Source organism: Pomacea canaliculata, linkage group LG10, assembly GCF_003073045.1.
Source record: "Pomacea canaliculata isolate SZHN2017 linkage group LG10, ASM307304v1, whole genome shotgun sequence".
Taxonomy (NCBI): Eukaryota; Metazoa; Mollusca; class Gastropoda; order Architaenioglossa; family Ampullariidae; genus Pomacea; species Pomacea canaliculata.
The window spans coordinates 8,231,253-8,248,688 of NC_037599.1; the positions used below are offsets into that span (position 1 = coordinate 8,231,253).

The window sequence follows — 17,436 nt, forward strand, 5'->3', positions numbered from 1 at the left end:
TGTTTACAATTCCTTTAGTACCTTGCGTTTTTTGTATGAATTCACGTGCTTACAGATACGCATGTGTGTGTGTGTGAGAGAGAGAGGTGGATAGCGAATAAGACTATAGTACGATGTAGAAAATACTCAAGTCCTATAAGAAAGCACTTATAAACGTACATTTCAGACTTCACATATTAAATTCACGTGTAACTTTTGCGATCGAGTTTTCTGATCTAGCATTTAAATGTATTAGTCACTGAGGTGCAATACAATAAAAGAAAAAAGGAAACTTCTTTTTTTCTGAAGAAAATTAATACTTATAACTTAACAGAGATGAGTAGTATTGCTCCAAAGAAAACAAGTGAGAAGACAAACGGTTAGGTTTGTTTTTGTCAACGGTAAGTCGTTTGTTGCATATTTCATTTATGCAACTATAAGCAATGTTTATAAGCATTTTTATTTTGTCTGACTGTATTCTTTGACAACCAAACGAAGAAAATCGTTTTATCTTCAACAGGTCACATAGGTTCAACGTACTTAAGGGAAGCAAGTCTGTAAAACAAATTTGACAGCAGAGTAGCGGGTTAGTTCCCTTGCATTAACTTCTGGCACACCCGCGACCGCCTCCCCGCTCCACCTACTGACTCAATGACAGATCAATTCTTAAAATAAATAACTAAATGAACATAATAATTAAAGGTGAACGTGAAAGTCAATCGTTCACTCGCTTGTTCATCCACCTACAAGATACAGTGATGACTGTCATGGACTGTAAGCACATCTTCACAACAAGAAGGCACGGTTTATTAAACATTTGTGTCTGGATAATATGGATGTGTCGATCGTTCCATGCACTGCACAGTCCTTACTTTTATGAAAGGGGAGGGGAGGGAAGATGGTAGGTGGACCCTGCACTGTATCGCATGCCCATATTTATTAAGTACATTGCTATTTACAAAGTACAACGTGCCGAAGACTGAACTCATGAAACTACAACTTATCATAGCAAACGAAGAAAAATGCGAGGTCAATCTTGATTTTTTTTTTCAGTTATCAGCTTCTAAGTCTCTAAGCATATATACACATAAAACTTCGGCTTACAAATCCTGAGATGTACTCTTTTTCTTCACAATAGTCTGAATTCCAACAGATCGTCTGCTATGTTTTCAGTATCAACCGCTTGAATTTTTGGACATTATTAAATACTATCAAAGAGAATACCATGATAAACCCCTTTAAAGACAGCAAGCAGTAATTAATCTGATCTATTTTTTGACCTCGTGCCAACCGTTACCCGAGTCAAGGGACTGAACTGAAGTGACAGCTAGTGACACATGGTAGAGTAATGATAAAACCTTTCACACGGGAATAAAGTGAATTAATTCCTCCTGATATCTTGTCACCTGCTTATTCCACAAGCAGCGAAATGGAAAGGCTGATAGACATATTTGGCATAACATCACTGGTGTATATCGATCACACTGTTCAGGTCATCTATACATTAAGGTTTTCATGAATTCTGTCTGCTTGAATACATGCACTCGGACAACTCTTTGCACCGGAAGACACAGGCACCTGGCACTGATTACACTCGGAGCTTTCCGGTCACAGAGAAGCATAACTCATATCGCAATACATAATACATAATAAAGACTTGCAGACTACTTTAACCCGCGTGCTTTGTTCAGACAACAGCCATGGGTCATAAGAACTGAAGACAAGGGTGTCTCGGGGTAGCTATGGACAGGAAGTATTGCGAGGTCGTGTTAGTAAACAGGCTCTGACCTCGGGATCAGATGACCTGAAGGAAAATGACCTGTGTCTGTAGCCGATGCTTCAGGAGCGATGGGTATCTCCGGTTCCTGTCTGCGAGCCAGTGATAGGAATGATGGACCCACTTTAGAAAGGACCCACTTTAATGTCACTGAGACACTCCCTTCCGTTAAAGACGCATTATCTCATCATCCGGGTTATTTCTAGCCGTTCTTCAGAGAACGAACTGTTCTCGAGACAATTAGAGTGTCAATCGTTTGAAAAGTTTTACCTTAATGCTGTTTCAATATTAGCTTACTCTTACGACAAACACTAGAGAAACACATTTCAAAGAATGTCTCTTGGTTTCATTACAGGTGTCTAGGGGAAGTTATTCGATTATACGTGTCCTGAGGAGGTTTATTCAATCGGTCCTAAAGGACATCCAGCAACTTCCTAATAAATGGCGAGGGCATTATAATTGGAAGGGGACTTCACAGCATATTTGACGGATGTCATGGGGGACTGGATAACTGATACTTTGTCTGTAATATTAAACACAGCTCCCTGAATTTCAGTTCCGTGTTGTAGACTTGGGAAACATGTTCTTAATACGTTTGCACAGTTTGATATCTCTTTATTATCTTTGTACCGAGCAAGTCATCAAGTTGTCCCTCTAGAGCCCCGAGGAGCAGTCCCGCTAGAACCCTGTGGGTTTCTTAAGAATGGGCTTGTGAGGCATGTCGACGGACCCGTGCGAATAAGCTCGAGGCCGGACGCTAGAGACTAATACGCTGGTTGCCAGGGGCGACCCCTTCTCCTCATCCGCCCAGCGCACGTGAGCGTGCACGTCCTCCATCAGCACGTGATGCATGGGCATGGGAGAGGACTGCAGACGCCTGCGCCGCGCGTGCACGATGGCGTCGCTCATGGAGCGTTGCCGGAAGTGGGAGGTGGCCAGCCCCAGCTCGCCAACGATCTCCGCCTCCCCGTTGCCGTTGCTAGTTGCGTCGCCGTTGGTCATTTCTGTATGTCATCCGATCGTACTTTTAGTCTCGGGTCGGTTGAGTGCGCAGGGTGAGGGTGGATGGACAGGGTGTGTTGGCCTCTGCTGGAGACGTGGTCGAGTTGCTGTGGTGCCCCTGATGAAGAACGATCCCCGTCATGGCTGGATCCTCCCGACCTCGACGAAATGAGAGAGTCTTTAGCACCTGCTTCACGTGATTCCTCCTCGTTCCAGCGGCCTGCTGGGATAGTCAACTTTTGCCTGACGTGTTCGTCTCTTTCAAATCTGTCTGTACCAACGTCTTCCTGTTTCAGAGCGAGATTTCGCGAGTGTTTCTTCGTGTTGTGTCCGCTATCGCCATGTCCATCTACTGACTCGCTGTCCTGGTGGACGAGTGACGATGAGCCTTTATGTTCAGAGAAAGAATGTAACTCTCTGCCTGAAAATTTTGACTTGTGGTCGGTCTTGAATGAAGAGGCTCGGCCGCGGTCTCGTGACTCCCCATTTTTGCCTGACGAGAGCTCGCACGACATTCTCCCGACGGCCACGTGACTTAAACCTAGATTGTTGTGATCCACATCAACATTTGTGGGACCTGAAAGAGTAGAAACATTTTGATTTGAAGGCACAGCTCTCCTGTTCTGGCCGGCCTTTGAGAATGATTTACTCTTTCTCAGGATGGAAGGCGCCTGCGGATCATTCCCATTGTTTGGATGCTTTTCCAGCAGAAGGCTAGAGTTGTTTCCCATGGCTTGCGGCAAATCAACTCCGTTCTTGCGAGGAATCAAGTTCTCAATAAAATCACAGATCTCCCCCTCTTGTCTCGCACTTTCAAACTCCCAGAGCTCTTCTTCAGCGAAAGGAACCGAAATCTGTCTTTTACTTAGGCTTGTGTCTTCTCTCAACGGCTTTCTGACGTCATGTTGCACCATCACCACGGACACGCATGGCCTTCCAGTGCGACTGCCATGGTGACTGATGTCGGTCCTAGAGTTGAAGGCGGCATGCTCAGCAACATCATCAGAAATGTCGATTTGTCGAGAGATGCCATGCGTCGCTTTCATCGTCGTAGTCGCTGTCGCCAGCCCTCGACCTCAGCTCGGCCAACACTATGGTGCTGTAGAGTGGCCTCGAACGACGTCACAGAAGGAGGCTGATCAGGGTCAGATGGCTGACAGGAGGAGGCAAGAGACTGAACAGGTTGACCCCTTAGATCCTCAGCACCCGCTCGTACGCTTCAGAACCAGGCGGCACGTGTTTCCAGTGCACGTGCTCAGGCGTGACCTGCTGAAGCTGGCTCATGACAGAGAATGAAGAATCTGCAACACATTTTTTCTTCACATTTACTTCGTGTGACTTTTAAGAATTATAGTTTTTGTTTTCTTCTACTAAATTAAAATGAAAGATTTTAACTGTAATGGGACATAGAGAAAAACCTGGAAATTAGGTCAAAAGTTCGATATTTTCTCAAAATTATTTATACATTATATACAAATATATAATGCCAAATACATATATTTAATAATAATCGTTCTATTAGTTTTCGTTGCTTTTTCTATTCCTCAAGATTTACATTTTCCGTATTTCACTTAATGAAACTCAAAATAAAATTTTATGATGATGATGATGATTGATGATGATGGATGATGATGAAGCCGACGACGACATACAGACTGAAGTCTTTAGTTGTGAAGCAAAACTCACATCTTACGCGTGTATACAATTTTGAATTACTTTCCAGAAATGTGATTTTAAAATAAATTAACTTCCATTACAATTAAATCAAAAACAAAATTATGGCAAAAGAGAGAAACCTCAGAATACATACTTGGGATGACCTTAATGGCGGTAACACCTTAACATAGAATTTTGAGAAGATAAAGAAGTAGCTTACTTGATGGTCAAAGCGGATATAAACCGCCGTCTGCGTCACTTCCTCTGCAGCAGGGCGCACGTGTTACCCTAGTGATGAAAGACGGGCCTGGAGTGGAGCACACGCGCAGGATGGCTTCCCATCAACACGTGCAGGTGTCCGATATTCAATGAACTCTCGGCAAGTCTCGTCCAGACACGGTCAGTGCCGAGTTGTCGGTGCAAAGGTCACTGCTTCCTCACATCAGGTGATGGGGATCACTGGCGGTCACCAGCTAACGACCAAGTGACAGTTCCGTCCACGTGAAGGAGTAAAGTCTGCTCTAGTGCGAGTCTTCGCTGCATCTGAAGCACACAACATTGTGAATATTACAATAATGGTGAACGACTTATTTAATAATAAATGACGAATTCATTCATTGTAAAATGAAATTTCTTTACATTTACGAAGGTCATGACAACGACATAGCAATGTTGTCAGAAAGAATTTTTCTAGCGATTTCTTTCTGCTACTGCTGCTACTTCTTTCCATGACTGGAATGACCGTCATCCTTGTAGAGGAACATCGTTTCCTGCTTCCTTCGTAGGCGATCCCATGTAGGAGGAAGGTAGGAGGCTAAATGTGACTCAGCTCTCTCATAGACGCGACAAGTCCAGTTCACTCAGAGTTCAGCCAGATTAGGAAGAGATTTTCGAGCCCATAATATTCGTCGTGAAAATGAGAAGATGCGAAAGATATGTAGATAAGTAGCTGGCCTCACATAATGAAAAAGAAATACAAGAACATTACATGCAACAGTAATTATAATAGCCTTCTGGCTAGGTCCTAATTAAACACAGACAGAAGCAATCAGTCTTCTCTGTGTCACGGATCATCAGGTCTGACTACACTTCAAAGGACTTTTGTGATGGAAATCCGACAGGATATAACCAGTGCTGTGAATTAAAGAGAGATAAAACCGATTAATTCTACTCCCTTCCCTTAGATTCCACTTTTGAACTCAGAAATGGTCAGTCTGTACAACTCTTTGTCAGTCCAAATGACCTGGTGTAAACTGTGGGGTGACAGATAAGTTCAGTACAGCAGCCACTGGGGGTCAGACACTGTAGGAAATGTATGGCGGGGCGATCGAAACTAGGGCGAGATTAATTAGAAGATTACAACCTACAGCTTTTCCCAATGAAAGTTCAAGTGGACGCATGTCAAAACCATGACTGTTAGAGCCTTAGCGGTATTTACATGGCTGCTATTTGCTAGGGACAGTGGACTGCAAACTCTGTAGAGCTCACTCTCACCTTCACTCTTCCTGTCTGAACACCTGTCCTCAAACTCTCTCTTTGTTTTGTTGTCCTCTCTCTATCCCTGTGCGTGAGAGAGAGAGAGAGACAGAGAGAGAGAGAATTTGTTTGATGCACTTTACTGATTTCTTGAGAATGACCATAAAACTGATTTTATGTTTTTAAAAATTGTAGAAAATTAAACTTGAGATTTTTGTTGCTAAATAGTTGTCCATGCAAGCTGATATATCTAGCTAGAATAACAGATCCTTGCTTGCATTATTAAAACTGATGTGTACAATAGTTTTTATTGCCAATTACGCCCAGCAGATAAATAGGGAGATAAGAGACAGCAATGGCTTGATTAATGCTCAGTCGAATTCAGGCTGGCATTTGTTGGAAGGATTCCTAGGGCTTCTTCTCAATGCAGAATGGCACGAAAAGTAATTCTAGAAATGATGGAACAGTACAAATCGGACAGGTACACAACTCGAGAACAAATGCAAGACCATAAAGGAGGAAATGGCAGGAAGTGACATCAAAGAGGCTCATCCTCAGTAAGTAGCTTGAGTTGAAGGCACTGAAGCTCACCATGACAGGTCATCACAAGACTTTATTCATCAAAGACAGCAGTGGCCATCTTGTCACAGAAAGCACCCCAGTGATAAGCCGATGGACTGAATATTGCAACATGTAGCTGACGACAATCTCTAACATCCTCTAAAAAAACTACAAACCTACCAGTCCTACTCGAAGAGGATGAGAGAACAGTAAGCAGTCTGAAGGGAGGATGTCACCTGGCTTTCACAATATCGCAGCTGAACTTCTCAAGCACGTTGGAAAAAAAAAAACAACGACAAAGGCCCTCACTGTTCTGTGAAAAAAGTCTGGGAATGCAAAGAATGGTCCAACAAACGGTCGCAATTACTATTCTTAACACTTCCAGAAAAAACATGGGATCTCTTCGACAACTTAATCGACTTTAAAAAAGCATTTGGGAGGAGGGGCTGGCACGACATTGTGTCTTCCATCGCACCTCGTAGAATAGAAAGGAGTGGACTGGTCGTTTGGTGTTGTACTTGCTCATCTTTGCCTTAGAAGCGTTGACTGGCGAGTTGTCAACCTCTGCGTCTATCCAGTAGTTGACCCTGACGACCAGTACCGGCGGACCAGTAAATTAATCTCCTCAACAGGTGCGAGTCCAGAGATGGATGTCTGTGCGTGCCCTCGCACACGTGCGCCTGTTTGTGTAAGCTAGTGTGCCTTGTACAACACGAAAGTCCCATAAACCCATCATGGGCTTCTTTTTATGTCATAAATTATAAAAACTGGCATCAACATGAACTATATCCTCTTGTTAATACTCTTTGCTGGCGGCAAGAATGATTGAAGCTTTAGCAGACTAAGAAACTTCACGCCAGAGAATGAAGCCATGCATCACTTCACGAACAGGATGAAAACATGAGAGCGAATGACATCCTGGGCCTTCGAAATAACTCAAGTGAATAGCCAGCCATAGCCCATAGCCATAGCCAGCACGAAGCCAAGCGAAGTCTACAACAAAGACATAAACATTCATGAAGTTTGCGAAATGAAAGTAAGCGCGCACATACATGTAAGTAACCGCACTCTCACACACACACATATAAACACCCACTCTCACGCACACACACACACAGCACACTTACTCTCCTCTAACCACACACCGTACATGCGTGTGAACGTTGCTATACATGTATATCTATCTACAGGTACACGTGTCGCTGCCGACATGTCCACCACAGACACAAACAGTTCACGCTCACACGACACCATGACAACCACAGCAGTGAGCTCGCTTGTTCACTCGCACAGCTCACTAAAACTGTGTTTTCTACTTGTACATCATTAGCTACTCTGCCGACGGCTGGTGGCAGCTGTGAGAGTTTGTAACCAGACCCTCCTACCCCCTGCCTGCCTGTCAGCAGACGTGCATACGTGCACTCACGCGTGTGCACACAGTCATGCATGGCCGTGCAGACAGGCAAGAGGCACACATCTGGTCGTTCACATCTCGGCTTCAATCGTTTCCTGTTTTCTACAACAGGAAGGTGACCGTCATGCGACATGAACCTGAATGTGCAGCTGTGATGCTCATCTTATTAGTTTGATACAAAGAAAAGACAACAACACGAGGCTTTGTCGTGTGCTTATCTTTAGCGTGATGCTGTGTACGTTCATGATAACAAATTGTATCAGTAGTAGCATACGTGTGCCGAGAGCTAGGATGTCGACAAATTTTTGTTCCATATTTCCGTGTTTTCTTCCTTAATGTTGCAGGTCTCACTCATCTAGTCTCGCTCACAGCTGTGACGTGTCAGCTGCACTGTATGTGACGTACCAGTTCATTTCGATTATCGACAACTGCGCTCTGTGAAGCACCAGCTGTAAACATTCACATGCTACCTTTCTACATTCATCTACAGTTGTTATTGTATCGTGCTTTTAATGAAAAAAAAAACATGCTTACCCAACCTCCACTGTGTGCGTGGACAGCTGCCACCATTTTGAACCTCATCACTCCTCATAACCTTGCCCCACCCCCTCTCTATTAACTGCCATTTCTCATACTCCATCCGATGGAAAGTCTGCGGAATGATTATAGTCCATAGCCTGGAGGTGTGATGCGGCCTGACAGCCAGCTAGCAACAGTCCACAGCGTGTGTGCCGACCACAAACACCATCCCGCGTGCATGGTCACGCACCGTGTCTCACAGGACCCTGCAAAGTACTCCGCTCCATTGGTTTTTTTTTTTTTGTGGATTAGTTCCTCTCACCGCGAACTCAGCATGGTGTCTGAAACTGTCACAGCAGGTTTGCTTCACAAAACAAGCAGTCTTTCCGGGAGAAACAAAGAAATTATTCGCCATTAGAAATACCGGAACTGCGCGAGTGTTGAAGGCTGATAGCACAGTCCTCGTCTTGCTGCTGACCTCGGCAGTGTGTCGGTGTCACGAGGGTTGACGACAGTCGCACTGGGTCATACGCCGCCCTGCACGGCGTGCATACTTATCGAATATGTTTCCGTGTCTGAATAACCGACTTCGTCGAGGCCAGGGATGCAGGGGTGGCATCCATCCCATCACGTGACTGTTCATCGCCCACTGGCGCGCATGTGACAAGCCAGCCAGCCGGACAGGTGAGCAGGGAGACAGGCGTTCTGAATGATAACGAATGATAGAATGTAGAGCAGAAAAAAAAAAAAATAAAGCTTCCTCATGCTAACACATGTGGAAGTGAAGAACCTATGAGTATATAAAACGTTGTTCAACGGTTCTTTGGAAGCCCATAAGGATACAGAAAAACACCGAAGCGAGGGAAAAAAAGACACTTTTAATTGCACGATTTTCAGAGAAGAAGGAAAAAAAATCCTGACCAATATGATGACCTCACTGTCAGTTTAGACTAAAGGTCAGAAGAAAAAAAAAATCAGCCTCCAAGGTCTTCACTCTCTCAACAGGATGGTGGCAAGCTTCTTTGCAGGACGTTTGATCACGTGACTAAAGCCTCGCCTGGCTGGCGCTAGCGGCTACTTAGGGAGCGCATCCTGCGCCACCTAGTTCTCAGGGATGAGGAGGGTATGGGGAGGGTATGGGAAGGGGGAGTAATCAATACTCATGACCTTCCTGTGCCCGCGAGCCGTCAATGGAATTTGTGATTTCCGTGATTTCAGTGGTCAGACGTCGGCAAGTTTTACTGCGAGAAAGAAGAAAGAGAGATGGAGGGAGGCAGAGAATATTCCTTCTGAGTGATGTCATGTCTTTCTTCACTACTGTTCATGTTCTCGCAATGACATGGGTACGCCATTGTAATTAGGAGAGAAAGATGATGAAAATTCTTCTCACACATCATAAAAACAATTTTCTGTCCAAGTGAAATTGACACGACCTTATGTTTCTCAAAATAAAAGGCCAGACATCAACAAAGGACAAGGTCAGTACTTCTTTGCCCATCGTCGCCAGCCCTCGGCGAGGTCTCATCACTGCAATCTTACGTTGAATCTTTGGCTACCAACCAGCTTTTCTGCTTCTTTGTTCTTTGCCTCTAACATCCTTGACTCCCTCTCTACAGATAAACAAACCTTTGCACGACTGCGGAAAGCGTACATTGAATCAAGATTTTCTTTAGAGGACATTTCTTCTTCGCTGTCTCTCTCTCTCTCATTCATTTGTCTATTCAGTCTTCTGTTGATCATCAGTGACTAGATATTTAGCTTCTGACTCAATGGAACATTCCTCAGGCCTCATCTTGCTACAACTGTACTATCTTGCAGTAATGGAGAAAACTGATTATAACAATAAGCTCAGCGAAATGTTTATTACAAGAGGAAATCGCTTCATGATGAAAAGCATTCACGAATAGAAACCAAACATGACATCTGACCCCAGCTTTGTGCCGCAGACTCGTTCCTGGATGAGAGAAACTCTGCAGACTTCATCTCTGACAAACGAAGACAAGTAAAACAAGGAGAGCTAATACGGTGAACACTATGATTCAGAGTTCATTTGGAATCGGATTGTTGTGAATAATAACCTCTCCACTTCTGCCTGGCGGCCAGATCGATGCGCGTGATGTATTTGTCGAGCGTCGGGCCCCGGATTAGAGTGGAGGAGGAACAAGATGCCCGGATGACGTGCGATCGCATGAATGCTTGAGTGATCACCATGTCAACAGTGGGTCTACCTTGATGAAGTCTAGGCAAGAAATCGATTATGTAAGCAAAGCTGAAGAAAAGGAACCAAAGTGATGAGAGTTTGCCGAGAGATAAGTCTACAAACCTACACAAAGTGTTCAGTGGTGTTCACTTGAATCAGATCGAGGACGCCACCTAGAATCTCGTGTGTATGTGTGTGTATGAGAGAGAGTGAGAGAGAGAGAAGTTTGAATCTTAGGATTAGAATTTTTGTAAACCCCACATATCTCCAAATTTTTTTCCAAACTGGAACTTTCATTGGCTGTAAATCTGCATGATAATACTAGAATGTTGGTAGTTAATCCACGTCTTCCAGGAAAGATACTAACCCCCTGACGATCTTGACAATTGTTAGTAACAGCTCACAAAGTAAAACTTGTGATTTTTTTTTTTTTAAGCTGAATCTCTTTCCAGACTCCTTTGGGTGCCAAAAAAAGACCGGAAGAAGGTTTAAAGTTTCTAAACTTGATTTCGTGCTTACTGACATTTTTAACATTTCCAATGAGTTAAAGGTCTAGCCAAGTACAAATATTTTCTAGTGACTGGGTAACATTCAGTCCAAGATATCATTTCTCCAAATCGAGTTGAATCCCCACCTTCTGTTTTCGAGATACATTCCTAAAAACATTCAATGCACAGAAAGCGCTGCAAATGGTGACCTGACCTGAGCTTGTACAGAATATAGCTTGTTAAAATATAGTCCCAGCTCTCCCATTGGATGTTACCACAGTATAAACGTATCCATGTACAATCACGACAGTTGTGTTGTTGATCTCTTATGTTTACGTTGATATGTGTAGGCGTTTATCTTGTAAACAGCAGCCAAAGCAAGCTGCGCCATGCTAGACCTTTAACCTGAACTAGTTTAGCGACGACCGGCTGTTAGTGATGTCAGTGACGAGGGTTGCATCACTTGACCTCTTAAAGCAGCACTTGTTGTTGCGGATGTTGTTTGGTTGATAAGTGTATACAACCGCAAGGTTTCTCGAAAGAAAGTTCTATAAGAGATTATTGCGCGGAGCTTAAATGTGTACATGTATATTGATGACAATCTCTGTAAAAGAGACTGTAATGACATACATGACACAGTCACTCTGTCTAGAGACAGATAATTATTGTCTCAGTTGCTAGGACCATCTGTCGCCACAGTTTCACGCTATCACATCGTCACGTGACCTGTTTGAACCTGGCCTCACTTTCTGAAGCTGGTGTTTAAGCTAAAGTCAAGCGTGTGCATGTTTCAGTTAATGATGAAATTAAGCATTTCCAATATTTGAGTCGTTGTGGGTGCAGTGTTGTATAACTATTTTAAAGTGCTTGTAGAAATTTCAAAAACGAATTCGCTTTTATATCTGAAAGAATCCGGTTAAGTGCAGGTAATCTTCCCATCTTGTTCCTGACACACGAGTAAAGCAAGCAGGCGAGCTTAACAAGGTCTTTGCAGCAACAAAATATTTAGCTTCTCTCGCTGAACTCTGCACCAGCTTGAGTGTGCAACTAAAATGGAGCATGCTTGGGGAAAGTCTTCTAAAGTCAGGTGAAGCATCCAAAACGGGGAATGAGAGAGAATTTTGAGAAACCTGCAACCAACAAGAATAACTTTGCTTTAGATATTGTTCAGTGAAGGGGAGACTAGAGATTATAGTAACTAAAGCTCTTGCTTTAAAATAAATGTACCTAGATAAGGATGTTCTAAACTTAAAAATATCGCAGACGATAAGGAGTTCTGAATCTTGACACCATCAGTGACTGACCAGCTGCACGGTCATTATAGAAAAATACTTGGTGCAGCTGATCAGGCTGCGAATGTTCGAGAAGAAAGTACAGTGAAACCTCGGTTAACGAACATAATCCGTTCTGGAAAGTTGTTCGTTATCCGAAATGTTCGTTATCCGAAACAGTTTTTCCCATAAGAAATAAAGGAAATAGATTTAATTGGTTCCCAGCCCCTAATGACTCGTTATGTACAACTCTGACGTCTGTGCGAGTGGCCTTGACCTGTGCATGCTGATATTTGTGGGTTCGTATCTTGAGAATGGAAAGGGTGGATTACTTTGAATTCGGCAAGTCTTATCGTGAACGTATCATTATCTGGTATCATTTGACATTATTCCATCATTAGTTTTTTACTTGCATGGAAATCTTTCCAAAGTTAACGTACAAACAAATAACTGAAGAATTTACAGAAGATCTTCGTAAGGATGTTTTCTAAATCTTAAAAATTAGTCTTTTTACGGGTAAGACTTTCCGACTCCGGTAGCCTCTGTGTTTATTTTCTTGTCTGTGAATATTTTACTGTTAATGTTATTTGCGTAGCTATGATATACTTTAATGTGAAATCTGTATGAAAGACCCCTACAGTCATTCAAACATTAAACAGCGCTCCGGCTATGAAATATTTCTCAACGTGCAAGAGACCTAAATTGAACCTGCAATGCCAACTATACTGAAATCATTAAATTCCACACACTCCTCTATATTAACATCATTAAATGCCACACAGTTTTATATGCAGCAAGAAAGCTTTGTGACTCCTTTTAAAACGAAAATAAAATCCCTCAAGTAGAATTTGACAGAACGTAAACTCTGCTCCATAACGACAGATGTTACTGGTCTCGGCCATCTTGCAGACAAAGAAACCCTCCATGCTTATCATCACTTGGAAGGCAACAGGCGGTCAAAATGTGTTGCTGGGTGCACGAAACTTATCCTCCTCCTCCTCATCATCATCATCAGGCCTGACGAGAGGGGGGGACAAGGGGGTCTGGTGTACCCGGGCCCGCAGCTGTCATGGGGATTGGTCAGTGGATTTTTTTTCTTCTTTCGAATTGTAAACAATACATTATATACTGGGAAAATAATTTACGATTACAAGTACAAGGGGCCCGGAGAGGTCGTCTGTCCCGGGGCCCGGGCTGGCTCTCGGCGGCCCTGATCATCATGTAGAGGAGGTCACTTCTCGATTGTTCCTTCTCCCGAAAATTCAAGGGTCCCATAAAGTTTACTGAGACTTCGTAAGCAGGGTTCTATCTGTATGACTTTCTTATTTTTCTTGTTGTTGGCTGTCCAAACTCTTACTCAAAATCCAGCTATCCCAGATATATGCATATACAAAATAGTATATGAACTTCATACAGTAGTACAGCAGTATATACCGTAAAACACAAGGTGTATACACATACATAGAAGTATGTGTACTACATATACACAGCAGTACACTGAAAATGTTTAGCCTCATATTGCCTATCGCACTGTTAGGGAAAGACTTCTCTACAGACTTTTCTTTGGAGCCATGATTGAGGATTATCTTATTTAAATATCTTATCACTAAATAAGAAGGATGCTCATAGATAAGGAACGACCGATCGTAACTGTGTCTCGAGCGCGAATGATGACATGCTGGTCGGTCACGTGTGGTTCACGTGGCTGTTCGTTATCCGAAATTTTGTTCGCTATCCGAGACAAATTTTTAACGAATGTTTTGTTCGTTATCTGAAATATTCGCTATCCGAGGCGTTCGCTAACCGAGGTTCCACTGTAGGTACAATTGTAATTTACTATTTTAATTCCTGACATTTGAAGCTGGATTTTCAACAGCCTTGACCTATGTTAATTGCGAACACTTGAATCAAGAAGATGAAAAGATGGAGCCAGTGGACATCTTCAAAGAACATGTTGAAGAACAGTCTCACGCCGACAAGCTCGCGCCCTCGAAGCTGTTTGATGAGAAGAAGAGCCGCACTGTCCCGAACCAAATCTTGTTTCAGACATGAGTTACACAGAAGCCAGTCCGTCTGAAAGCTAGGTTTGTTTTTGATAAATCTGCAATTTGCCAAGGTAACTGTGACCTGTAAATCTTGCTCGGGGAGGAACTTTACCCCGAATGCGGTCAGTCTAAAAGCCTTGTTTGTTTCTCACAAGCTTGTTTTTTCCACTCGTTTTGACTACTTGTTATCTGCCAGGGTCCCTTTGCCAAGGCATCTTATGACACATGCCGGGTTGTACGCGGTCTTTAATCAATTCCAAAGATAAACGCTTTTTAACGGTTGTTTTCCATTTGCTGTGACATGGTCCATCTGGCGGCAGGGAATACGCCCCAAGCATCGACTCACAAGAAAACCTTTTTTTTTATAAGACAAGGCATTAATCATCTACAGCCAAATACTCGCATTGCCTCGAGAACACAGCAGGAGTTGTAAACTTTGCTTGCTAGAATGTTCGATAGCCGTTGTGGGAAGAAACGGTCAATGAACATGGTCCACCTTTGTGTCGAGGGCCCGGATGGTGTGAGAAGGCCAAACCATGTCCTTCCGCTGACTTTAAAGCAACAAAGCAGCTGCTGGGTGGGAATAATTCAGACTCAGATCCGAGGAGGTCGTCAACAGCGACTTTCTGCCTCCCTGACATCCCTGCTTGCTACTCGTAAACAAAACAAGTAAAGTAGTACAACTCTCCTGTCCGATAAACGTCAAAGGTCAAGCAGGGTGCAATTATATTTTTCTGACTGGGCAATGTACAAAGACTACAGGTCAGTGCAAGATACTAGGAAGAAAACCTGCACCTCACAAGGCCCTTAATTATGATGGTGGCGGGCATCAATCCCAGCACCAATCAGCATGGAAATGACATTTCCCATTACTGGTATTTGGTTTTCGCGAGCAGGTTATTGAATACCAATGAATTTCCCTTATTAACAGAGAGCAGAGAGTGCGGCTTCGGCTGTCATTTCATTGTTTAAATTTAATTACGGTGAACAGACGATGATAATTATTAGCGAGTTTAAATTCCTTCCTGAGTGAATTATGTTGTTGTTGTGTTAAAACAGTTTAGGCAGTGTATGTTTATCATCGGTACTACAAAAGTAATTATTCCCTGTGCCGGTCTGCCTGTGGCCTGGACACGTTGTACCACTTACATTGCTCAGGAATATTCTGCATAAAAAGTCAGTCAAGTGACTGAACAGATGGGCGGATAATCATGTTCCATGTCTCTTCATAGACCGGGTTTTTTCCTGCAGCTGTTACCTAGCGACGCAGATATCGTGTGCACATCAGTGATGGATGTGATGAAGTCCTGCATCACCGGAAATGAGATATTAACTGACCTTGAGACACTGCTTCCAAAGTTCTGGTTGCCATCGCGAGAGCATCATCACAATTTATGTCGAATTCGCGCAAAAGGAAAATAAAACTAAGAAGTGAAAAATCCCAGTGGGAATTGTAACTAACTAATAATAATATAGTAACATTTACACTTTTTAAATCCACGTTTTTCTCGAAAATAATGCGATCACAACTATGGTGGCTATCAATGGTAAGAATAAAGCAAACAGAAGACAAAGACAGGTGAGCTTCAGCTAGGAGAGGCAAAGACAGAACACTGAACAGAGGATGAGAACAGCTCGGCTGCACCTTCTGCCACTGACACACATCAACACCACGGTTATAGGGCAACAGAGCCGGGATCAGCCTCAGGCGGTTATAAGGCTACAGAGCCTGGATCGGTCTCAGGAGACTGTAACTCTGCGCCGATCGCAGCGGTGGAAACTTGAAACTAAATGAGGCCAATGCTGGTCCAGGTATGCGATGCTGCATCATCTGGAATGCAATTGTCATGGTTACAGGACATCAGATACACAGAGCCTCAGGCGCCAGCACCGGAAGAGGGCGCTGAGCGGAACACAGGAAGATGCAGCGATGTTGCCGTCTGTGTGAACCACTCACCTTTCAAGTCGCAGACCTGTGGAGCTCCAACATACATCCTGACACTCCACTCGCATCCCAACATCGCCCGAGCACACCACCACCACCGCCGCCATCATCACCATTACCACCACTACACCCAATGACACATAACTATGACACATCAGCTCCCGGTGTGGGGCTCGCCCTTAGGGTGCTGCTGCCATGGTCTGAACATTTTGCTGAAGAGTTCGGTAGGGCAGTAACCACAATAGCCTGTCACAATTTTATCGCTTGACTTTGGCCCACATTTGCCGCCGAGATAAAGTGGGAAAGTCGAGCGAGGTCGAACTAAAGTCGATCACCGACACACACAACAAAATGCTCGAGACGATGTGAATTCACCTTTTAAAAAATATTAGACGTGCGACGTAAACTGAGTAAATATTTCCTTACCGGTATGATAGACAGATTGTAAGAGCGGCCTGGTCCCCCAGTAAACAAACAACACGCAAGCTGACCACAGACAGATGGCGACTGTAACTCACGGCGCTGCTTCCTGTCGCCAGTTGCCAGTCTCAGCCACACTTTATAGACAGGCATCGCGTAGGCGCGAGTCGGAGCGAGTTTTGCTGGTCACGAGTGGCGACACAGAGGTTAACGACACGTCACGAGGCGCTGGGCACACCACGTGGACAGGTCGGGGGGTGAGGTGGAGGTGAGTGGGGTGGTGTGGGGAGGTGGAGCACCACTGGCTGCACACTGAGTCAGCAAGTACGTCAGGTGAGAAATGTGGTAGATAAACCATGACTGACTATTTGACGTCATCAGACTTAACTGCTTCTCCCCTCGCCCTTCCCTCGAAACTCTAAACAAGCCGCGTTAATGTGATTTAGTTCATACAAACAGCATATTATGAGCACCATAAACATGATTTTCAGTGGGAGAATTATGTTCATATTATTTTGAAAACATTCTGGACATGGAATCGCCATTATAGAGCCCTCGCTGAATGTCTCAGCGCCAAATGTTATTAACTTTATTATTATTCTTATTCCTCTGGGCACCGAATTTCGAAACGCATGCCTGACAAAGTTAATCAAACTGTCCTCGACTAAAAGTAGGACTTGCAG

The 17,436-nt window shown here is 43.8% G+C and overlaps 1 protein-coding gene across 3 annotated transcripts; it reads right to left on the reverse strand.

Annotated features, from left to right (window-relative positions):
* Positions 1-421: 421 nt before the first annotated feature.
* Positions 422-16,912, reverse strand: LOC112573250. Of its 3 annotated transcripts, none has more exons than XM_025253448.1 (3): positions 16,760-16,912; positions 4,635-4,957; positions 422-4,059 (listed from the first exon to the last, which is right to left on the reverse strand). In XM_025253448.1, exon 3 carries the CDS (start codon positions 3,802-3,804, stop codon positions 2,755-2,757), a length of 1,050 nt encoding a protein of 349 aa, XP_025109233.1. In that variant the 5' UTR covers positions 3,805-4,059; positions 4,635-4,957; positions 16,760-16,912; the 3' UTR covers positions 422-2,754. The 3 variants fall into 3 exon arrangements, with proteins under 3 accessions (XP_025109233.1, XP_025109234.1, XP_025109232.1); XM_025253449.1 differs by lacking the exon at positions 16,760-16,912 and adding an exon at positions 16,346-16,497; XM_025253447.1 differs by lacking the exon at positions 16,760-16,912 and adding an exon at positions 8,400-9,383.
* Positions 16,913-17,436: the final 524 nt, after the last annotated feature.